The sequence below is a fragment of the Diadema antillarum genome, unplaced genomic scaffold (assembly GCF_040938485.1).
Source record: "Diadema antillarum isolate AM-2024a unplaced genomic scaffold, OU_Dant_1.0 seq00001649_RagTag, whole genome shotgun sequence".
Classification (NCBI taxonomy): Eukaryota; Metazoa; Echinodermata; class Echinoidea; order Diadematoida; family Diadematidae; genus Diadema; species Diadema antillarum.
In genome coordinates, this window is record NW_027272350.1 from 265,190 (window position 1) to 290,502 (window position 25,313).

The 25,313-nt window shown below is 38.0% G+C and overlaps 2 protein-coding genes across 2 annotated transcripts; both read left to right on the forward strand.

Moving 5' to 3' along the window:
- Positions 1 to 222: 222 nt before the first annotated feature.
- LOC139711369 (trypsin-1-like) lies at positions 223 to 8,263 on the forward strand. The gene is made up of 5 exons (XM_071623258.1): positions 223 to 334; positions 2,976 to 3,156; positions 4,609 to 4,880; positions 6,061 to 6,203; positions 8,090 to 8,263. The coding sequence occupies exons 1-5, from the start codon at positions 223 to 225 to the stop codon at positions 8,261 to 8,263; spliced, it is 882 nt and encodes a 293-aa protein (XP_071479359.1).
- Positions 8,264 to 13,941: 5,678 nt separating this feature from the next.
- Positions 13,942 to 21,070, forward strand: LOC139711370 (trypsin-2-like). Its single transcript, XM_071623259.1, has 5 exons — positions 13,942 to 14,056; positions 16,229 to 16,421; positions 18,178 to 18,449; positions 19,256 to 19,389; positions 20,897 to 21,070. The coding sequence occupies exons 1-5, from the start codon at positions 14,005 to 14,007 to the stop codon at positions 21,068 to 21,070; spliced, it is 825 nt and encodes a 274-aa protein (XP_071479360.1). The 5' UTR covers positions 13,942 to 14,004.
- Positions 21,071 to 25,313: the final 4,243 nt, after the last annotated feature.

Sequence of the window (25,313 nt, forward strand, 5' to 3'; positions counted from 1 at the left end):
TTCTGTTCTAAGACGCAACACGGTGGACAGCTTCGAGTCCGGAGGCGAAGTCTTACCCTGCGATCGACCAGGGTAAACGCGGGATAGCCTCCGGAGAACCGAAGAAGCCGAAGAACCGCCGAGGCGCGCCGAGAAGGTGTCTGTTAAGACGCTCGTGGGGTGAATCTTACCCGGAGAACTCTCTCCCTATGTCTCCACAACTCGTCACCGTGGTAGGTCACAATGAGTCTCCGCAAGCCTGAGGTCGCGCACAAGAGTCTCCATGATGTGGCCACAACTTGGGAGACGTCGCGCGGAGACATCGTGGAGACAGCAGCAGTGACTGGAAAAAAAGGTCTCCTGAAAAAAAAAAAAAAAAATCGAACACCCATGTTCTGTTCTCCGGCTACCCCCCGGAGACCAGGATATGCTGACATTTATGAGAAGCACAAAAGGCCGATCATTCCTTCGTTTCGTGCGCCATTTCTCTAGCCCATTATGGAAAGCCGAAAATCGCATTATTAAGCGCATCTATAGACTAATTCGGTTTGGGTACTGTTTTTTATGGTATTTTTTTTAACTGGGGGCTATGCCTTACAAGAGATAATTCATGCACTGACGTAGCAACGCACCTGGCTCATTGCATTTGGAAATAATGAAATGGATGCTTCCACAAGCGTTAATAGTTATCGATGGATCATTCTGATTACCTGATCTACGCAAATTCATTCTTGTTTTGATCATGATTAATGAATCTCATATTACATTGGGCAGGCTTATGAGTATAGGGCTATGTCACTTTGGAAAAAAAAAGTGAAGTGCCGAACCAAATGGAAAAAAGAAAGGTTATGTATACCACTGTGCACAAGGTACCTCTCAACGGGCTTATTGTTTCGGTATTGCATACCTCTACAAAATCATATTCCAGGTGGATTCCTGGTCTGTCAAGGGGAAAGCCTCCCTATTCTATTAGTGTTCCAAATAATGGTAGATTAAAATGAGGTTAAAGAATAACTGAATCGGTCACTTGTTATCGGTCAGCGACAGGTCATCATGCTATCTCCGTTCTGTATGATAATTATTTACCACTAAACGTTCGAGCTGCCATAAAGATGATTTTCAGTTTGACTTTGTACGGTGCGGCGCCATCCTCAGACTGGCGGAGACTGATAACAAAAAGGTTATGAATATGTGTGACGTGACAACCAATCAATGATTGTATCGCTTCTCACAGATGTCAGCATTTTCTAAGGACACACACCATCAGCTCTATTGACGATAAAACGTCCGCAATTCACTCACGGAATATGAATTAAGAGATCAGGAAGAAAGATATTCTTGAGGTTGTCTTTCGGGAAGAAAAGATCTCGAAACGTTAGGAAAGAAAAAGGAAGAGATGATGCTTCAGTTTGCTGTTCTTCTAAGCCTTATCGCCTACACCGCTGCAGGTTTGCGACTTCTGTTGTGAAAATTCATCATCAAGCGCATATTGTAGAGACAGTGTACTAATAAGTGCCGTTAAACCACATGTTCAATGTATTTAGTTATTGCTAATTCTTTTCCCGATTGGTCTTTTGATTAAGATCAGTTAATCTTCACATTTGTGATATTTTGTTTGCTTCTCTCTCTTTCTCAGTTTGTTTATATCAACTATTCATTGTGCTCATGTTGTTCAATGTAAACTTTGATGAATACAGGTCTATATCTAACGACGAAGTCGTCATCATTATTCTTTCCAAATATTTCTGTCATTTATAGGAACCTGTACAAGAGGAGAATTTAACGGCCGCCGAATTTTCCACAAACTCTGCCCATCTGTCGTCAGTATGTTTATAGCCAGCTTCCGGTATAACTAAATCCTCGTAGCCGACGGTCTTCTTTCCTTATATCAAAATTTCGTTGTAACTAAAGTAAATTTTACAGTACAGACTTCAATGATAATAATTTGGACACTTGAATTTTTACTTTGTTGTTATGAAATCTCGTTATAACAGTGTTCATTACAACGGGAGAACCCTGTAGTTGTTACAGCTTAAAATGATGTCGTGTGTTGTTAGTTTTACCCGTAGGCTGTTAGTTGTTGGTTGGCGTCCTCGGCTAAGATCAGCTACTAAGTACCTGTTTTTGCTGCGGCATTGAATACCGTTTAGCGACCAAATTGTACTCCAACATTTCAATTTTGCCAAAAGGAGGGTAATACAATGCAACTTATTTCCAGCGCTTGTATGCCTTTGCCGAGACTTATGCATTACGTGTTTGTTTTTTTCTTTGCATGTTTGTTTGATTGATTGCTCACTGCTCGTTTTAAATTGGAAACCAGTTACGATTTTGTTTGTTTAAAATCGATCACCAACCATTTGTCCTTTGAATACTTTGGTCAGATAAAACAAGCATTATAACGATCTTTTGTGTAAGCTGATCGCGTCCGTAGCACAGGATTCTATGAATACTTGTCTTTATTTCGAATGGCACACGGCGACCGGTGGGCAAGTGATTGGCAAACGTTGGCAACTAACCAACATTTTGTTAGAACCACGGGGTGTTTCGATGTGTATAGTTAGTTGTTGATTATCACCATGTCGTATTTTTTGAGGAGTTCGGCAACCTGCTCCTTACTTTTACAATGACCCAAGCTCGAAGACGAATTGTCAAAAGAACAGTAGTGTCCTTTTCGAGAAGACATTTTACGGTGGCATCGACCCCTTCAGTTACCGACATACTCATTGGTATTTCAAATGTAACTTCTTACCATCGTAAGCGTCTCTAAACTATAGATCCAACTTAAGGAAAACATTACGTGTTTATTATTACTAAATTTAAGACGCTAGAGAGACAGTCCTGAATGTTTTCACCTCTGTAATAGCCCATTCAGTCATTGCTTTACTGCTGACAATGCTGAATACACACTGTCTTGATAGAGCTTTACCAAATACATGTTAAGACTGGGGAAAAAGAAGTCAATAATGAATAAATTTCGTTTCGTGGCGGATATGCAGCCTGTGGCACACCTGCGATCCCTCCTTCAACCGTGTCGGCCGCCATCGTCGGGGGTCGTGACGCCACAGAGGGGAGTTGGCCGTGGCAAGTACAAGTCCGAAAGTGGGGTATTATCCACTGGTGCGGTGGAACCCTCATTGACGATCAGTGGGTCCTGTCCGCTGCCCATTGCTTCGAAGAGTAAGTCCAACTATAATTGCATGTCCCGAATGAAGATGCGTTGATTTGATTGATTTGATTTGATTTAAGTCATTTTGTCTCCTTTGGATTTACAATGTTGTTACAAAAATAACACAGCACGGCTATACAGCTGAAGCTTTGCTTGCAGCTTTTATATACAATGAAACATACAAAGAAGAAAAGAGTATAGGGGAAAATGACTTGCGTAGAGATAGGATACAAGAAAGGAAAAAAAAGAGAGCTTTGACTGCTTTCAGAAAAGGTAGCTTACTTGTTCACATACGGTATCACCTGGATTGCAGTCAGTGACAGTTCAACGCTGTACCGTTGACATTTTTTGGTTTCTTTTCTTTTTCGGCCAGGTGCAGATATCAGTTTTGTGTGCCAATTCGTGATCGGTCATATAATATATGACTAAATATTATGGTTAGTCATATGCATGGTTAGTCATAAAGTTACGCAGCCTGCTCATTGCAAAGAGCAGGGTGCATATCCCGGTGAACTAGGTGCAGTAGGTGGTCCTCCCCAAGTACATAGATACGATTGATCTCCATGAAAGACCAGCTAGTGCAGGGGAATATAGGCTATCCAGTCATCTCGTCAGATGGAAAATGATGGCGACAACAACAACATGCAAATCATAGATGGCTTGATTTGATTTGAATCATTTTTTTAAAATGATACTACTTTTTTGAGTGTTTATGTGTACCAAGTGTGTGTTCCTCTCGGTGACTGAATCTCGTATCTCCTCCACAATAGTATGACAGCAAAGTAATGCGTATCAGTCAGAGTCGAACAAAGACGTCGCAGACGAAAAATAGGGAGCTTTAGATTTTAGACGCGCGGACGTTCAAAGGGAAAAAAACATGGTCTGAGCGTGCGCAGTAGCGCGGGTCAAGTTGACGTGCGCTTCTGTACACGCTCAGACCATGTTTTTTTTTCCTTCTGAACGTCCGCGCGTCTAAAGTCTAAAGCTCCTTAATGTAGGGCCTGCTGTATCTCTAATTTCATGTTCGCATTTGCCTGTGTAGCAAACATTTACAAGCGTAACTATGAGGCAACTACAGCAGTATAAAGACGACCATTGATCTTTGATAAAGATAGATGGAGGATATCCACAGCAACTACTGATCTCATATTGAAAATACTAGAAAGCGCTTTACTTTTAGGAAGAGGCGCTCAGCACAAAAGGAGGCACTCATTCCTTAGGGGAGGCAACTTCCCCTGAAAACTATAGTGGTGACGCCCGGGGAGGCGTATATTCCTAAAATTTAAGAAATGCTGGCCCGGGACGGACTCGCCGCTCTCATGGGGGCGTTTTACACTGCTACACCGGTTCAAGAAGGAATGAATTAGGGCAAAGGTGAGACGAAACCTGTGAATGTGAGATAGACCAGACTAACATCTAAAGTAAAAGAAAGAAAATTTCTCTGTCATTTACATACCCAACAGCCTCATTACATATCCTGAGGATGTGATCTACTACGAGTTTGTTCTGGGCGGTCACCACATCGACAACGAAGGGCAGTACTATCAGAAATACAAGGCATCGAATATCATCCTTCACGAGCATTACCAAGCCGACAGCTTTGACAACGACATCGCCCTTATCAAGCTGGAAAATCCGGTGGACTTCAGCGACGGAGTCTCGGCAGCTTGTATGCGGAGCGATCCACCGGAAGTTGGCACCACTGCCTTGGTTACAGGCTGGGGGGACCAGGAGAGTACGTGTTCTCATGTAACCTTTCAATCCCCCCCCCCCTCTCTCTCTCTTTATCATTATATACATATAATTATAATTTCTGCTGATTTGCCGTGCATGTGAGCATCGTCAACCCAATGTGCTTGATCAAAGAGTTCAAAAATTTGGACGCAGATACATATCGTGAGCTGAGGCTTGGACGTGTTGGACTCAATATTGTTTAATTGGCCTTAATGTAAAAGCCTCTCCGGCTCTCTTCTTGTTCATTTTCTGGGTTATTTGAAGTAACATAGTACAATCTGTAATGAGAGTAAAATAGCCTATACCACTAATTGAGGAAGCCAGGTGATCGTCATACTGTTTTTTTCGTGACAAAAATACTTACAACAGTTTTGTGAGAAAGAAGTCTGTACTATGATTATGCTATGGCGAAAATGGTGGACCGCTGAATGCCACGCATAATATTTGTGGCATCGAATCCTGGTGCAAACGGGTGGAAAATAACCTTGTATGAAATATGCAGAATGTGAAATATTCATTAAGGCGATTTATATCCCTTTATTTGTATAGTCGCATGGTTAATTATCAGGCAAGCAGACTTCTCAGTACTTTTTTTAAAAAAAAGATTTTATCTATAGATCAAACAAATCTGCAGATTAACCATACAGCATCCACTCTAAATGCCCTGATTGTCGGATCAGGTAGCATTTGAGGAGAGCAACGCAAATAAAAGTTCATGAGCACTCTGTCTTCAAACATGGTTGGTCGGGCCTTACAATCTTTCATTCATTACATTCATACATTCATTAAGTGAAAACAGAGTTAGGTTCATCTGCAAGTCCAAACTCTCTCTGTCCGCCCAAGCTATGGAAATGCCTGATGCACTACTTCTGCAATGAACCAGGGAACAGCGTTCAAATTCCGATAATTTATCTCTTGATACAATACATTTACAGATAACCATGCGAATGCTCCATCAAAAACATACAAGTTTGCACAATCTATATCTTCATCCATACTTGCTTGCATTGTTTTCAAATGCCAGAAATAAATATTGAAAAAGAGTGTAAAGAAGTGAGGACAAACAAACATTAATGATAAGGATGAAGAGAAAGGAGGAAGAACAACAACAAAACAAAAAAGTCGTACCCCCCCCGAATGTTATTTTCCTTTCTCTCTTCATTGCTCTTTCTCGAACGTAGAAGCTTCAGAGAGTCCATTTTTACAACAAGTCGACGTGCCAATTGTCTCCTATGACGACTGCACAACAGCATATTCGAAAGATGAGATCTATCCTTCCATGATTTGTGCCGGATATTCTGAAGGTGGAAAGGATGCCTGCCAGGTAAGGGCACTCGCAAAATCGTGATCGACACACCAAGGTAACCAAGTTCATACTGAATTCTGAAATCCCCATAGTTTATATAAATTGTTTTGTTGGTCTTTCTTATTAACTCTTATTTAAGTTCATGTACGGACACCCCCCCCCCCCCCTTATCAAACAGTGACAATGTATACGCAGCCAAAAAATTAGTCATCAGAAACGAATGAAAGAAATCCATTTTCTAAAGATGATTTTCATTATCTTACATTGTCAGTACTAAAAGAAAAACGAATCGTATACGATATAATATTATATTGCGTCTAATCAGTAAAATCCCAGAAACAACATTTTGGTCAACATGGTCATTCCACCTTCTCATCCCAACGATTCACAACACAAGAAAACTCTACTCTCCCTCAACACTTTCATCGTCACTTTCCCGTATTTCCTCTCCACAGTCCTTTTCTGAATTTCCCACATATCATACCGCAAACCTCTCTCTTTGTTAACATTTTGATACAGTTTGGTGCTGCATCGCGAATAAGTGTGATTTTAATATTCATCACTAATGTTGTGTTTTAGAAGATACAGTACGAAAGTATTCTCTTTCATTTAAGCAGTTTGTCTTTCATACGTTTGTTACTTGTTTCAGTTGAAGACTTTTCAAAGTATTCTTCATTACTAAGTTACTAAGTGTATTACTGATGCCTGAAATGGTAACGCCTTTCCAGAGGATTTATTTCCTTTTTATCTCTGATATTATGTCATCATATCTTTGTAAAATGCTTTCGGATTTTTGCCGACATTATATTTCTTCTGATTAGTTAACTATTATCTTCATACAATATACATGATACATGATTTGCAGTACAATTTAGGGTTACAAGATGAGAATTTTTTGCAGCAGAATTAAATGTGAGGAAATTACTATATGGATTCCAGCAATATATTGAGAGAGGAATAGAAATTTCATAATAATGTATACACGAGTAATATTTTGAATCATTATTGCGTTTCTGAAAGAAAAGAGAAGTAGATTGGGTAGAACGAGATTGGTTGCTTATTCGATATTACGGTTACAGATCGTAATTGCGAAGTTTGTTTGTTTTTTATTCCGAAGGTTTGTTAAAAAATAAATAAGGTTCGTTATTCTAAGGGTTCTTAAATGCGATGATAAAATAAGATTCGTTATTCCGAAGGTTAGTTATATACACCTTCTTTTCGTTTCCGGGCAAACGAACCTTCGGAATAACGAATTTTATTTCATTTTTTTTAAATGAACGAACCTTGGAAACAACGCCAAAATGTCGGATTAACAAACCTCATCTAATTTCTCGGATTAACGAACCGTATGTCATTTTCGATTGATAAACCTTCGCAACAGTAAACATCACCCGATTTTACATGTTGTTTTGTCTTCTGCTTTCCAAGAATGCCGGGCTGATCACTCTCGCTTGATAACCATTAGCTTGCTTATAGGTGTGATTTTAGTTTGACTAGCTCGAAAAGCGAACTTGGGAGAAAAAATATAAACATCACAGGAAAAAATTAACATTAACATGGTAGCAACTTTTTTAAATCAAGAAATAAAGCAATGTGTAAAGCAATGCACGTCAGTACACGTGATTAAGTATTTATTAAGATGAGAGTATCAAGGCTCACGGAAAAGAACTCAAAGTTGCAATCCCACAAAGTATTCAAAATAGAGCAATATCATAGTAGGCCCACATGCATGACATGGGCAAACACACACACACACAGACACACACGCACAATTATCATTTTATAGAAAGGTAGGCCTATTGTTGCGTGATTTTGTTTACCCGAAAGCGAGATGAAATTTTATCTTTTGACTGTTGTTGTTTTTGCTTTTCTCGTTTCGTTTTCCAATTTCTTTTTCTCTACAGGGAGATAGTGGTGGTCCTTTGGTTTTCATGGATCCGAATGATGACGTACCGGTATGGTACCTTGGGGGCGTGGTCAGCTGGGGAGATGGCTGCGCAGATCCTGGGAAATACGGCGTCTACGCAGATGTCTCAAAGTTCCAGGAGTGGATCGCCGAAAAGAAAGCAGCGAGCTAGACCCGAGTACGAAACCTTGATGCCTAGTTCGAGCATATGTTTAGATTAAAACCCCATGAAAAAATAAAGTCTAAGCAAAATATGATATGAAATTCAACGTATGGGCACTCAATTGCACCTTCGATGACAAGTATAGAATCCACGTATCATATTATTATGATTAGACACGTCGACTAAATAAAATGTCCAATAGATGTTAGTCGTTCCTTATTGGTTAATTTCATGTTGACAACTGAAGACACAGTTTTGACACAGACAGAACGCATTATATGAAGAGTTCGATCGTAGAAAGCTATTCTTGTTAATTTAAAGGACAAGTTCACCTTCATATACATGTGGGTTGAGTGAATGCAGCAATATTATTAGAACACATCAGTGAGAGTTTGAGCAAAATCGGACAATCCGTTAAAAAGTTATGAATTTTTGAAGTTTCTGCTCAGTCACGGCTGGATGAAAAGACTACTATAGCTTGTGATGTCACATGAGTACAACGACATAAAGAAAGAATAAAGAAAATTCAACATATTTCCATTTTTCTCGCATGACAAAAGAACACTCGACTTCTCTCTTTCAGAAGGCAGGGGGAATAATATTACCCTTGACATACGTCAGTAGCAAGTCGAAGAAATGTGCACTTTATTCAAAAAGTAAAGTTTTGTGAAACTCTCTTTTCATTTTCCTTATATAGTTGTACGCATGTGACATCATACACTGTAGTAGTCTTCTCTTCCAGCAGTGACTGCGCAGGTACTTAAAATATTCGTAACTTTTGAACGGATTGTCCAATTTTCCTCAAACTTTCACTGATGTGTTCTACTAGTATTGCTGCATTCTCTCAATCCATATATATATATATATATATATATATATATATATATATATATATATATGAAGGTGGACTTGTCCTTTAAGATATTAAACCTGCAATTAACAAAGACAAATATAAGGTAATATGGGATGTTTTAATCCCAAATTTGTCAAATGAGGTATCATGGGATTTTTTGGGGGGGGGGGGTGGTGGTGTTTTTCTCTGATCGTGGACTTAGTTTGAAATTTATATCTAAAAAAAAAATGCACTTTTGCGATCAAACATCAAATAGATACCAGGGCGTATAATCGCCATAGAGAGAATTAATGGTATCGAAGAACAGAATAAACTGCACAAGGCAAGTTAGTATAATACACGATTAAGTCTTTGTCTCTTCTTTTGTAACTCCGCCCATGGACTCCTCGCAATTGTGATGGTTGGGAGAATAATGATTGGGAGATTGACTGATGTGGATATGTTTTTTTTTATTTTTTTTTTTTATAGAGTAGATCCGTTCGATCATGTCCTTTCGGAAAATTTGTGACTGTCATGACTGTGGTTGTTTTGTATTTGCGTGATGTGATGTGCATCGCTGGTAGTAGAGAATCATTATACCTGATATTTGATAACCGAGCGGTTATGGCGATGGTGTTTCATGCCAAAGGACTAGGGTTCGATTCCCGGCGTACGACAAAATTGTTCAACTCGTTCATTCCCCCCCCCCCCAAAAAAAAAAAAAGAAAAAGAAAAAATGGACATTAAGAGAAACAATAATCTTAAAGCTACGCACCGTTTTCTGTTTCTTCATGTTTATATTATATATATATATATATATATATATATATATATATATTATATATATGTATATATATATATAAACATATATATATATGTGTGTTGGTGTGTGTGTGTGACTGGTTATCCTTCTCCTCATATATATATATATATATATATATATACATAGCTGGTTCAACATGGTTTATTCAGCAGAGCTATACAGACGTCATACATACATGTATATGATATACATGGAATGATTACCTGTAACTTGTATAATATACACGTATATATATATATATATATATATATATATATATACATACATACATACATATATAATATACACACACAAAATGACATTGACATTGTTAGTCTAACCAATAAATAGTGGGGGAGTCTATGAAGGCCACTTTATCAATAGCAGCACAGAGTGCACTGCTACCGGTATGTAAATCCGGACGTTCTCCTTTTATTGACTTATGCTAAAGAGGTATAAGAGTAATGTAAAGCCGGACGAAGCTTGGCTTTATGACATAAGAACTATAACAATATTGCACAGCTGGACATTCTCGTATCATTGACTATTAAACAATAGAAATAGAACAACAGCCTGCGGACATTCTCCTAAGACATGATTGTTCAATATGATATTTCTTGGACATATTATAGCAATAAAAGCGAAGCTGGACATCAGCTTATAAAATCATGGACATGTTATATAAATACTCGGGTTGGATTTGAACTAACGGCATTCTGATTGTTAGACATGCGTCACACCTGCTATAAAATTGACTACAGAGCTTCCGCCGGATAGCCAGTGATGGTTCTAATCCCTTACAGCACACAAAAATTGAACCTCTAGGCGTAATACAATAGCAGCAATCCCCTTTGCCTCAAAATTTGAACCCCTGACTCCCTATAAAGGGGTGCCTTAATGAACCCACAGGGTTCAAAATTGCACCCCAAGGTGTTCAAAGGGGTACTCTTTCAATCTATTATTCTTGCCTATAGCAATCAGGAGTTCGTGGATTATACTGCCTTAAGACACCTGTAAGAAGTTATAACATGCATGTTTTTTTTTTTCTACAGAAATGATATGTTAACCCTATTAAGCCCAAGCTATTTTGACCCCTCGCAGGCCCAAGGGGGGGCACATTGTGCCCCCCCTATATAACTTTTTTATTATTTGATGTATCATCGTCATATTTGGCACATGGGTAGAGTAACTCATACTCTACATGACCGTACATTTGAATTTTCTCAAGGTCACCCATGGAGCGCGCTATTTTCCAAAATATAAAGAAATACATAGGAAATATGCTAAAAACATGATTTTTCTGTATAATTTCTTTATCCTCATTATATATGTCTTATTATAGACCAATCATTTTCATATTTGTCACAAATGATAAGCAAGTGGAATCTTATGATTTGTTACAGTTGAAATTTCTCAAGGTCACCACATGGGGGCGCTATTCATGTCAACATAATAATACATTATGAGACCTGAGATGAAATGTTTCGGATGGGTACATGTATAGTTATGACACTTCATATTTGCATAATAGTGGAATTTCAAGATTGCAAATTGATAATATGATAAACTTATGATATTAGAGGCATAACTTGGGTGAGGGAATCAAAATAACACAAAATAGAAGGGCAATCTTTAGAAAATATTATTTTTTTCAATTATCTCTATTATATCTATTGTTTTATGCCTTTGTCTCATAAAAACAAAGGAAATAATAAGAAAAACTTTCCAGGACCATAATTACTTCAAATTTTGCTCCTTCAACAAATTTCAGCCAAGAAACACCCATTTCATCCACTGTAATGCTGTTAAATAAAATGGGAACAGAAAAAAGATGCAAAATCTGACTGACATGGTTGTCAGTTTATGGTTACCATGGCAACCAGCAACATCAAATATAGCTAAATTATATATCAAAATGTTCGCAATAAGATCTTAGGAAAAGTCACCAAATTTGGTTGAAATCGGATAAAGGGCGAAGGAGTTGCAAATGAAAATCTGGTAGGGGGGGCACAATGTGCCCCCCCTTGGGCTTTATAGGGTTAAAGGTAGGGAATCCCATTTGCATGCCTTAAATGAAGAGTTGTATAAATAAAGTGGTATGTTGAAGAGAGTATCATTTTAGAAACTCCCATGAAGTATTGAAAGTCGAAGGTAACATTTAATACATTTTTATTGACCGTTAGATTTTGAATTGAATTTTTTTCGGGGCTCACCGTAAATTCCAGTACACTATTAGGCTACCTTTGCAGACTCATGCACTGCATGTGTGTCCATCATGTATATTTTGTGAAGAAAGTTCATCAAAACTTACAAACATTTCTATATACGTTCTTGCCACACACTCTATGGTATGTTATTACATCAGCTCTTAAACTTTTAGATTTGTGTTTATAGATAAAAAATACAGAAGACTGCAACAAAAAGGCTTAAGTGTGGCTGAAACACAGAACTACTGAGTAATTGAGTTTTGTGCATTATTCAAATTGTAGATAACTGTTAACTTCCAAATTTCTCAGCAGTGGCCTAAACAAGTCCCCTGAGGTTCGTATTTAATGTTTTGCTGCATTTTGGGAGGTCTGTAAAAGGTATCCTCTACCTTTAAGCGTTTTGCAGTATATCTCTGCTAGTCAAGGTCACATAGCGACCTATAAATCTAAATTACAGTTCTGAAATGTATACTACACTTACATACAGCCTGTTTTTTGACAGCAAATTTTCTAGCGACTCTGCATGTTGCTGTCAGATTTGCTGTAATTTTACTTTTTCTTTTTACAGTACACCCCTGCCCATGTTTTGTTTTGTTTTGTTTTTTTGGTTCTGTTTTCACCAATGCTACAATCACTGATTGATTGATTCTTATTTTACAGCGATGTCTCTGCAACCAGGAAGATTCGAGTTGACGACTAGTCTCCCAGGCAATTATATTTGCCTTTGTTGGCAAAGTCGACAAAGTACCTACTTCTGCTCTTCTTCTTTTTTTTTTTCTTCTGCTTTTTACAGTCAGATCAGCGCTTTTGATATTACAGCGATGATAGTGATGACGAATTCTCAAGGTAAATATGACGTGCAAGAAATTGAAGGTATACAGATAATAGACCTATAGATAAAGTTCATTTTCTTGAGGGAGAAAGTACACCTGCGCACATGAGGCGCGTGACTTAGTGTGACTAGATTGCATCGTTTTGTATTCGGGCGTATTATCATCAAGGACATAGAATATAGGGTTTTATCTACCGATGTTTGTCTTCACTGCGATTGGACAATGGACAGATGACGAGCCCAATACCGTGCATTGCCTCAATTTGCATGTCAAATCCGCCCATTTTGTTGACGTTTTGAATTTTCGATATCTTTGTTTACTCTTCTTCTCAGAGTTAGAAGAATTTTGTGCTGACTTGTTCGAAAATCGGTGGAAATAAGTTCTGTTTTATTGCTCTCTCTTTTTCAGTGTCAGAGGTGAATTCAATATTGGTTGACTTGGAAATGTTGACATGAACATGTATGGCTAAAGCGACTGTTAAAACAAGCGTTGTACTCAGTAGCTGATGAGATGACGGTTATAAAGCGTCATCTGGTCACGTTGCACCAACCATCAGTAAATCCATCTGTTGTTAAACAGTTATAATCCCGGATTCTTCCTTCGATATTATATTCTCCGTTTTATAAAGAAAAAAAAAGCGAAGGAAAGCGATTTCGTCCCCAAATTTTTCTTTCCTATTCCTTTTCATGATGTAATGTTATGTCGTATGCCTTACATCATGTTATTAATCTATCTACATTTTATATGAGGATTATATTCATCTAAACGTTCAAGCTGCTTCAAAGATGATTTTCCAGTTTGACTCTGTACGGTGCAGAGCCATCCTCAGACAGGCGGAGACTGATAACAAAAGGGATATGAATATGCATGAAGTGGCAACCAATCAACGTTTGTTTTGCATACCACAGACGTCAGCAATTTTACCAAAGACGCGCACCATCGTCTTTACCGAAGAAGAAACGTCCGCAATTCACTCATAAAATGTAACAGAAGTCGGCAGGAAAGTTATTCTTCTTGCTGCTCTCTTTCGGGAAGACAAGATCGCGAAACGTCGGGAAAGAAAAAACGAAGAGAAGATGTTCCAGTTTGCTGTTCTTCTAAGCCTTATCGCATACGCAGCTGCTCTAGGTTTGCGACTTTTGTTGTGAAAATTTTTCATCGTGCTCTTGTTGTAGATAGTGTACTTATAAGTGCTGTGAAACCCTGGATTTACTTTTGTGCAATGTTTAATTTATCAGTTGTTGCTAATTCTTTGCACGATTGGTCTTTGGATTGAGGTCAGTTAATCTTCCCATTTGTAATATTTGCCTTTCTCTTTTTCTTAGTTTGTCTATAATCAACTTTTTACATTCTGTTTTACGTTTGATGCAAACTCTGGTTGAAGACAGTCATCACCATTGTTCTTTTCAAATACAGTAATAGTGTCATACGCACGCCGAAAATTTAAGGGCCGCCGAATTTTCCACAAACTCTGCCAGCCTGTCGTCAGTATAGGCGACTTCCCTTTTATCTAAATCCTCGGGACCGGCGGCCTTCTTTCGTTATGAAAATGTTGTTGTGACCAAAGGGAATTTTGAACCATAGACAAAAACCAACATTTAACATTGGGAGCAGTGCTTAAAATGTTTAGGAGTTATCACATTTGATGCATGTAATTCACTTGTATCAAAAAATACCCTTCGGTACAACAATTTCGTTGTAAAACCGCAAATATAAGTAGATGTCCCTAATCTTCTCTAATCTTCTTCTGATTATACTGATGAACATTTTTATGTTGGTTATTCTTATCCCTAACTCACATTTTAAAACAATTATAAAGCACTGAAGCTGTTTTTTTTTAAATCTGCAAATGTTAGCAAAGGTTTTAATTGTAATAATTTTGACACCTGGATTTTACTCAGTTGTAATGAAATTTCGTTGCAAAAGTGTTCATTGTCACGGGGTGTAGTTGGTTTCTATAGAGCTGTTAAATAGTATCGTGCTATTAAAGGACAAGTTCACCTTCATAAACATAAGGATTGAGAGAATGCAACAATATTAGTAGAACACATCAGTGAAAGTTTGAGGAAAATTGGACAATCGATGCAAAAGTTATGATTTTTTTAAATTTTTGAGTTGGAACCGCTGGATGAGGAGACTACTACAGCTTGTGAGTCATATGCGTACAACAGTATAAAGAAAAAGTAAAGAGAATTCAACATATTTTCACTTTTTTTCGCATAATAAAAGAGCAATGGACTTGCCTCTTTCTAAAGGCAGGGGGAATAATATTACCCATAACATTTGTCAGTAACGAGTCGGGGGAATGTGAACTTTTTGCAAAAGATGAAATTTTGTGAAATTCTCTTTATATTTTCCTTATATTGTTGTACGCATGTGACATCTAAGTTATTCACACACTGCAGTAGTCTTCTCATCCAGCGGTTACTGCACAAAAACTTCAAAAATTCACAACTTTTGAACGGATTGTCCAATTTTCCTCAAACTTTCAATGATGTGTTCTACTAATATTGCTACATTCTCTCAATCCTTATGTTTATGAAGGTGAACTTGTCCTTTAAAGTATTTTTTCCTCAACAATAGGCGTAAGTAAAGTTTTCTCGGTTGGCGACAGCGGCTTTGATTTGGTAGATATTCTTGTTGCAACATCGAAAACCGTTTAGCGATTAAATTGCATTTCCAAAATTTCTGGTTGGGAAAGGAGGGTAAAAATGATATGACTGATTTCTAAGGATTTTACCTTATTTTATTGTTTATTTGATTGTTCATTGTTTGTTTAAAATGGTAACCAGCTAACGACTTGTGAAGATCTTTCACCAACCACTGGCCTTTTGAAGACGGTGGCCGAGTAAAACAAGCCTTGTATGATCTCTATTGTGTCTCAGAGTAAACTGTTCAAATGACACTCCGTGACCAATTTGCGAGGGGACACCCCCTCTTCAATTACCAACAAAATGGTATAGGTCTTTCAAATACAACTCCGAAGAAAATATAAATTTAGTAATGTAACATAATACAAATTGTAATAATAATGTAAAAAATATAGATAAATTTGATGAACAAAACGAGATATCATGTTATTGACAAGTGAAGAATAACAAAATATCAATCTAATAGGTCCGAATTCATGAATGTGGTACAATCTATGTACATGGTTTAAACCGTGGGCAATGACCGTAGTTTGGTATGGGGCGCCAAGTGTCACATGGCATATCGGATTACGAAATCAGTCATTTCGTTACGAAATAGGCCATGCTACATTTGGCACCTCATACATAAAGTTCGTTTCACGCTACCCAGGAGATCCAGCCTGCGGCGAACCTGCAATCCCTCCCTCAACGGTGTCGGCTACAATCGTCGGGGGATATGAGGCAAATCGGAATAGTTGGCCGTGGCAGGTACAAGTCCGTAAGATATCCTTCGGTGGTCAGTGGTGCGGTGGAACCCTCATCGACAGTCAGTGGGTCTTGTCGGCTGCCCATTGCTTCCATACGTAAGTTCGACTATCTAATGCTCCATACGAAGAAACACTATACATGCTATATACTCCTTGCTCATCGCATTTAAAGGGACTTTTCAATGTAAATTGGTGTTGACTTGTATTGATTCATAATACCCTGATCACCACTTATTTAGCAATAACAATATTTAAGTGATCATAATTATTATGTCATATAATTATCATGTATAAATTTTCTACTATTCTTCTTCAGATTACTTGGATACGTCCACAATAAACCTTCCAAATCAAGATTTTGTCAGTGTTATCATCTGTCAGTCGCATATAAAGTACTAATTTGGAATGCACCTTGCTCTAGATTCGTCTGGACTAAGTATAACTTTCATGTCTCCTTGAAATTTTTTGTTAATCATATTATCAACATGGAAACATGCGAGATATGATTGTCAGTAGGGAAAAGTGCATTCCAATGTCCTTTGCTAGCCAAAATGAATTTTAGTCCTTAAGTGATAATTGACAGATGATGTCATGGACATAGTTTCGTTCAGATCGTGATCCTCAAAGGGACTGTATAGTTTTGGTTGAGACTTAATTTCAGGTTTCTAACATTTTTTGGTGAGATAATAAGAAACCTCTTATGAAATATGAAAGACCATGTAATTCTATGAGGAATTCAACGTTTATTTGATGAAAATTGGTTTTGAAATGGCTGAGATATCCAAAAAAGGGCAATTCTAATAAAATGTGGGACCCACACTTAATTACGCACTTTGTTTTATTTTGTTTCTGGATGTTTCAGTCATTCTAAACCCGATTTTCATCAAATAAACTTTGAATTCCTTTTAAAATGGTATGTTCTGTACTATATCATAAGTGTTTTCTTGGTATCTCGCAAAAAGTTAAAAGCCCAATTCTCATCTCCACCAGTACTGTACCATCCCTACTTCGAGGATAAACTCGTAGTTAGGTATGGGGCACCAGGTGTCGCATAATCTCTTTCGTCATAAAATGACAATTTCGTGACGACATTGCTATTTTGTCGACAAAATTGCCGTTGTCACTTGTCGACGAAAAACCAATTTCGTCACGAAGGAGACTATGCGACACTTGGCGCTCCATACTTAACTACGAGGTAATCATTTTTGTGTTTGCGTATACGTAATCTGAAGAAGAATAATAGAAACATATGAAATATGAGTCACTTAATATTTAGATGTCCATTTGGCCACATAACTGATGTCAGTTTATCATGTTGAATTAACACAAGCCACCATGCATTTTCACTGTCCCATGAAGAGCAAGGTGCTTTTATAACCATAACCCGGTAAAGTGGTCCGCCCCAAGTAGGGCCTACATAAGTATTACGACTGGGCCAGTGAAAGACCAGCTAGTGCAGTGGAATGTGGCTATACAGCTATTCTGCCAGATGGGAAATGGAAATCACAATAGCAATACCCCCCCCCCCCCAAAAAAAAAAAAAAAAAAAAAAAAAAAATCTTGTATGCATTGCCCCTATGAGTGGTGCTGTGTGTCCCTGTATGAATGTCGGCAACTGACTCCTGTATCTACTCACCATAATGATACTACAATACAGACAAATAAATGCCGTTATGGCAGATGCAAGATGAACTGTATTTTCTAATTTTATGAGCGCGTCAAAGCAAGCTAACTTTGTCACGTATGCCACCCCAGATGAAATGAAATCAGATCAGGCTAAAATCTCATGATAGAGTCAAGAAAGGAAAATTCTCCGTCTCTCTAAAAGAGTGATGCCTTAATTACCAAACAGCGCTATTGGTGATCCTGATCTGAGCGACTACGAGTTCGTACTGGGTGCTCACCACGTCAACGACTACTACGGATCGTACTATCAAAAATTCTCGGCATCGAAAATCATTCTTCACGAAGGGTACGGATCCCTGAGCAATAGCAATGACGTCGCTCTCATCAAGCTCCGCGAGCCGGTAGATTGGTGTAAGGGAGTCTCACCGGCTTGCTTGGCGCAAACTCGTCCAAGTGCCGGCACCGTTGCCTGGGTAACAGGCTGGGGAGACCAGGAAGGTACGATCTGAAATTAATTTATCACAAAGTGAAGAAAAAAAGAGGATAAATCAAGTGCTGGTGTTGCTTCATGACAAAATACTTAACAACTGCTGTGAGAAAGAAGATATACGGCAACCATGGCAACGGTATAGTCAAAGAGTGGACCTGGGTGCCAAGAGCAGTCTTCCTGGGTGCACGTCACGAGACCGACACCCACGAGTCATACAGCCCACGAGTCATACAGCCCACGAGTCATACAGCTAACAAGTCATGCAGCCCATGAGTTATACAGCTCACGAGCCATACAGGCCATGAGTTCGACACTAAGCTAACAAGGCCCACAAGACTGACACATTAAGCCCGGTGTTGTATCTGTCGAACTCGTAGGCTGTTTTTATGTACCTGTAACAGTGTTGAACTCATGGGCTTAATTTGCCTGGTGCCGAACTCATGGGCTGTGTGACTCGTGAGCCATATGACTCATGGACCTGTTTTCAATATCAAACTCGTGGGCTGTATGACTCGTGGATGTCGGTCTAGTAGGATGACCCCGTTTTCCTGGGATCTGATCCCTGGAAAGTAACCTCACATAAGGGGGCCGTAAAATAAATACTTTGGCGAATTTTTCCTTGCCTTTCCTTGTGTAGCATAAGTGATTTAAATATGCCCTCAGCATTTGCCAATGCCAGAGATAAGAATGATAGCAATAAAAAAAACAGGTTGTACGGAAATGAGTAAAAGGAAGGATAAAAAGAAGAAAGAGCAACAAAACAGCAACATTACCTCTCTAATCTTATTTTCTTTCCTTCCCTACGTACGCGTAGCCTCTTATGATCCCTATTTACAGCAAGTCGACGTGCCAATTGTCTCGGAAAGAAACTGCAAGAACGCATACTGGGGAATTGATGATACCATGATGTGTGCCGGATACTCGAAAGGGGGGTATGATTCGTGCCAGGTAAGGACAATATTATATCTCTTAATGGACATACCAAGGTAACAGAAATTCAATTGCTTTTCTCTCTTTTTTTTTAAAGTTTGATTTGATTCATAGATGCTACAAATCGCCCCCCCCCATATCAAACAATGACCACTGAAGGCAATCATTTTAACTTGTCACCGAAAGAAAATGAATGGAATTCTTTTTCTTCAGATTAATTTTCATTTTCTTACAAAATCCGTAACAAAAAAAAAACAAAAAAAACCGAGTCGAACAAAATATTGCATCTGTTTCAGGAAACCACAATTTTGTGGAATTTATGCTACCTCATCGCATTTATGGGTTTTAATATCCATTGCTTGTGTTACATTCTCTTTCATAAAAATGAACAGTTTCTTAGTCATTACGTAATTGCTTCTTTCAATTACAGAATTTTCAAAAAGTTCTTAATTGCTAATTGTATAACCGATCCTTGAAAATGGCAACAACTTTCTAAAGGATTAATTTCCATTTTCCCTCCATTATGGCAGATTTCTGTAAAATACTTTCTGATTTTGTGATGATGTTTTAGTATTTTTTTATCATTAGTTCCATCTTATCTTTCTACAATCATGGTAAGATTCACAGATGCATAAACAATATTTCACGGTTACAAGATGAGAGTTGCTTTTTTTGTTTTGTTTTCCTAACAGCAAAATTTCTTTGCGACTAAATGGTTATAAGTAACGAGGATATTGCAGAATCCAGCCATACCTATAACAGGGCTCCACACTAACTTTTATTTTTGGTGGCCCAAAGGCAAACATCCGTCCTTTTTGGGTGGCCCGATCAGGCCACCAAAGTCTTCATTTCTGAAATTTTGGTGGCCCGATGTGCGTTTTTGGTGGCCCCGGGCCACCGTTAGTGTCGAGCCCTGCCTATAAGTATGGCTTTAGCGAGAACATCAAAATCACCACACACACACACACACACACACACACAACTTTTTATAGAGAAATATAGCATCGTATAGAGCAATACATACCAATGTACGTGGCGTCAACAAAATAGGAAGAGAACGGCGCATGGAAGAGGGAGAATTCGAAGTTGAGCAATTTTTTTATGATTTTTTTTTAAAAATTCCGTTTGATGTCACCATAGTTTTCACAGTGAAACAAATACAAACATTTAACTATGCAATCAACGTAATCAAACTGAAAAAAGACACCTTCTGCTTCATCGTACAAGATAAACAAATGAAAAGAAAAAAAAATATAGTACACGTATCAGCACACACACATACACACACACACACGCACACACGCACACACGCACACACGCACACACACACAAACCATGATACAAAACGTATTATTTACGTATCTTCGTTGCCCGAAAGCGAGACGTAAAAACGACGTGACGAATGATAAACTTCTGACTGTTTTGTTTCTTTTCAATTGTTTGTATTTGTTATTATTATTATTGTTGTTGTTGTTTTTTGTTATTGTTTTTTGTGCTTTTTGTTTGTGTTTTTTGTTTGGCACAGGGAGACAGTGGCGGTCCTTTGGTTTACCAAAAGAGCGACGGTACGTGGTACTTGGCAGGTGTTGTCAGCTGGGGTGATGGCTGCGCAGATGCTGGTAAATACGGCGTCTACGCAGACGTCGCATATTTTCTACGACTGGATCACCAGCACGAAAAGATGGAACTAGATCTATAAGGACGACACATTGACGCCTTGTTCGAGCAGTAGCTTACTCTATAGTATGCTTATTTTACGCTATTTTTCCCTGCGGCCATGGCGGCTATCCCGTTGCAGGCCACCAGGGATAAAAACGGGATGGATGTGAGATGATGTAAACGTGGGGAGGAGGGGGAGGGGGATGGGATACGGGACGGGATGGACAAACGTGACAGGCAGTGTTTGCCGTCTAGCCGTATCAGATTTTTAAAACTGTTCGAAAAAAGAAGAGGCCACAGCAGTCACGAGAAACTTGGCAGATCGCAGTAACACGGGGTGAACTCAAACATAAACGTGACGGCACATAATAGGCCGCAACAAAAACTTGCAGGAAGTCCATAGTAGGACGCTACGGGAAATTTGATATGTGTAGACTAGTCTGACCAGACGCCGTGAGAATGGCGTCTGATTGCCACACATGTTCACCGGAGCGAGGATACCCGCGTAACAAAATTAGAATAAGGAGTGAGAAAAATAAAGGAGAATGTACCACCTAGCACCAGAGTCCTACCCACAGCGCATTAATAACGTTTCGGGCAAACGAGGTTGCCGTGGCCGCCGGGAACATGGTGTAAACGTATAGCATTAGATTAAAACCCATTACGAAATGAACACGAAATAGAACCTCATAAGAAACTCCGCGTAGTGACACAAGTACCAATGTATATGCATTCGTTGACAAAACTATAGAATCCACCTGTCATAGAATTATATAAGGCGACTCAACTAGGTTGTCCAACTGATGTGTGTCGTTTTCTTACTGGTCAATTCCATGTTGACAAATAAAGACAAAGATTTGACCCATAGATACAACGCAATATGATGTACCAAGCCATATAATCATCACAAAGAGAATTAATGGTATTGTAAAACAAAATAAACAGCACAAGGCAAGTAATACACAATGAAGTCTTTGTCTTTTTGTTATTCCGCAGACGGAATCCTCGCAATCGTGATGAGTGAAAGATTGATTGATTTGAATATGTTTTGGCTCGTTGGTCCGTTCGGTATATTGTCGTGACAGGTCGATTTGTGATTGGTCGCTTTGGCGTCACGTGATAATGTTTCACCGTTTGGCAGTGAACTGTCATGTTTTTATAAAGTGAATTCTTGAAAAAGGAATGTACAGTAAAGGGTGCCAATCCAATAGCGTGCACACACACATACACACACATACACACACACACACACACACACACACACACACACACACAAACAAGAAATAAAAAGCAAACACACTCCAAGACTCCTGAAGGCGTGGCAAAAAAATACGTTACCAGTTTACATATATATATATATAAATATATATATACATATATATATATATATATATATATTATATATATATATACGTGTTTTTCATGTCTGTTTTCAGAAACGGGTTTGATTAAGATCTTTTGTCACACCATGGGCACTGATGAAGAGTGTGACCTTGCCTTTCAGTATTTGAGAGCTATGCTCCGTTTTTTAAGATCTTCAAGATCTAGGATTTATTATTATTTTTTTACGGCGTTCTTTTTCTACTGATTTCGTTTACTTATATATATATATATATATATATATATATATATATATATATATATATATATATATATAATTGGTAACGTATATAGTATACATAATCATATACACAAACATATTTATTATTACAAAGGCCAGGTCTCTCTTTCCTTATACGTCTTTTCCACTAGCATCATGCTTGACACCCCCTCCCCCTACTTTCATTGCATTATCATCATGCATCATCGGTTGCGAAAGGGTCAAGTTTTTTCGTTATTTTAGGCAACCGTTCTGTGATAATTCATGTCACAAAATGTATGTGTAATGATAATTGTTTAAATTGCAGACACTAGCTACAGTGTGTAGCATCATATATGTACATACAATGTTTTTATTATGATACTAAAAAAAGGAATTTTTAATGATGCCATACAGACGTTCTTGACAGAGAATAAATCAATCAAATCAAATCACATCAAAGCAAATCAAATCAATATACATACACTGAGCAAAAACAGAAAGTAAAACACTTTTTCAACTTCATATTTCTCATAAAATATTTGGCTAAAAAGTAATGTTTTAAATGTCACCTTAGACGTAATAATGGCTCTGAAGCTGGTAGGTCAATGACAAGAGAAACTTCGCGCATGCATGGGTGAATACAAAGAGTTTGCTCGCAAAAACCGATAAGTCCATTTTTGAAGATTTTGAAGTACGGTCTCTGTCATTAAGTACAAAATGATACCTTTTAAATAATATATTGGTCACTACATATAAAGGTACATTTATGAAGTTATGGTCAAAAGAAGCAGAAAATGTCTTATTCTATTTACTTTTCTTGACCTTTAATCGCAAATATCTCCATTTGGCAAATATGGACTTATCGGTTTTTGCGAACAAACTCTTCATACCTTCATTTCTCTTTTCCAAGACACAGAGGTAAATATTGCAAAAATGAATAAATTGTCATTCATGCGCATAAAGTGCTCTTCCATATAACAACAAGAACAAATTACAAATTTATCACAATAAGTGACATGAATTGATAGGCGAAAATAAACTTATGATCTCTATCTTTGCAGCACAAAAATTAAGAAATTCTAAAACTAATGGAGGAGAGTGAAGAATCTTCTGTAAAACACAAATTCCAATGACATTACGAAGGAGCAATAGAAAAAAGAAAGTAGAAATTCTAATTGTTATTTCAAATTAGGGAAATTAAAAGCAATATTTTTTTTCATTTGTCTCAAGAACTCTTGAATTCCTAAATCTAAAGAATGAAAAAAGAAAATTCTGTCCATTTAATCAACTTTGTTTCGTTATTTACTATGTCACTTGAAGTTAAAGTTGACGCTTTGTCTTTTTTAAAGGCTTTATGAGAGATTATTAAACTGTTAATGCTACATTGCATATATCATTCATGTCTGTTATATATAGACATGAATGAATCTTTGTAAATTAACGTGTCGGATAGGTGTCCAGACATGTACAGTCGAGTCATTTGGATTTTCATTTCATGAATCTTTCGGCGCATCCCCGATCCTTCATATTATGCACCGCTCGTTCTTGATATTGTGAAGTAGGAACATCGAGAAGTAATTATCGTCACAAAGACGCATCTTCTTTAGAGAGTAGCTATACAGTCATTACGCACTGAGACATGAATACGTTGTCTACCTATCTATGGGACAGATCCACTTTTGGCACATACATCACCACTTCAAACATATTTTAGTGGCGGCATCACACATGTGTGGGCTCAAACGAAATACTGCTATTCTGACTTCATGTCTTGAACCTCCTTGCATTTACACACTGATAATTTTGTTTACTCGAATATTGAGAGTGATATATTACAGTGTGTCAGTAGAAAATGTAAAATATGAGATATAGTGTTATAATTATAATTTAACACATAAAAAGGATGCAAACGATGCGATTCCAGCATTTATTAACCCGTTTCGAACAGACAATCTCCTCCAAAATATGCAATCAATGATTGGTGATTTACGTTTAAGTAAAGGAAATGTTGCATTCTGAATGATGCGTAGCCTTAAACTGCTTAAAACTAAAATTCATACATGTCTGGAGATTAAAGCACCAGAGATGTGCTCTTTCAACCTGAAATTAAGAAAAAGACGTGTTTAATAGCAGAAGGAAGACAAAACGACATCTATGAACAGTGATTAACGTTGTATTTTAGAAAATAAGTAAGGGATTTTTGAAAAGCCAGGTTCGAGCGTTCCCATGAAGCTGAATGTCATAAAACGAGTCGGCCTGGCCCTACAGCACTCCCATGGGCCATGCGCTCCTTGAAGAGATTCAAATATGCATTGATGATTGAATTCAGTTCAGTGCATATTGATGAGTGGCTTTTCCTTGGGCATGATTATCAGATGATATTACAACCAGCTTACAGACATCATAATAGTGATGACAAATATGTTATTTTCAAGGTGACTTTGACGTTCAAGGAGTCGAAGTTACATCATCACACTAGTAAGTCCATGTTCTTGTGGGAGAAAGTACACCTGTGCACACAAGGTACGTGACTGATAATTGTGACAACGATTGTTTTTCTCATCCACGGCTTATTTTTTCGAGCTTGCTATCATCAAGGGTATAGACTACAGCCCCAGTATTCTACTGTAGACCAAGGTTTAAACCCATTTTAGACTCACCTATGGTTTAGCTAGACCCGAGGTTTAATTTTGTATTCTGC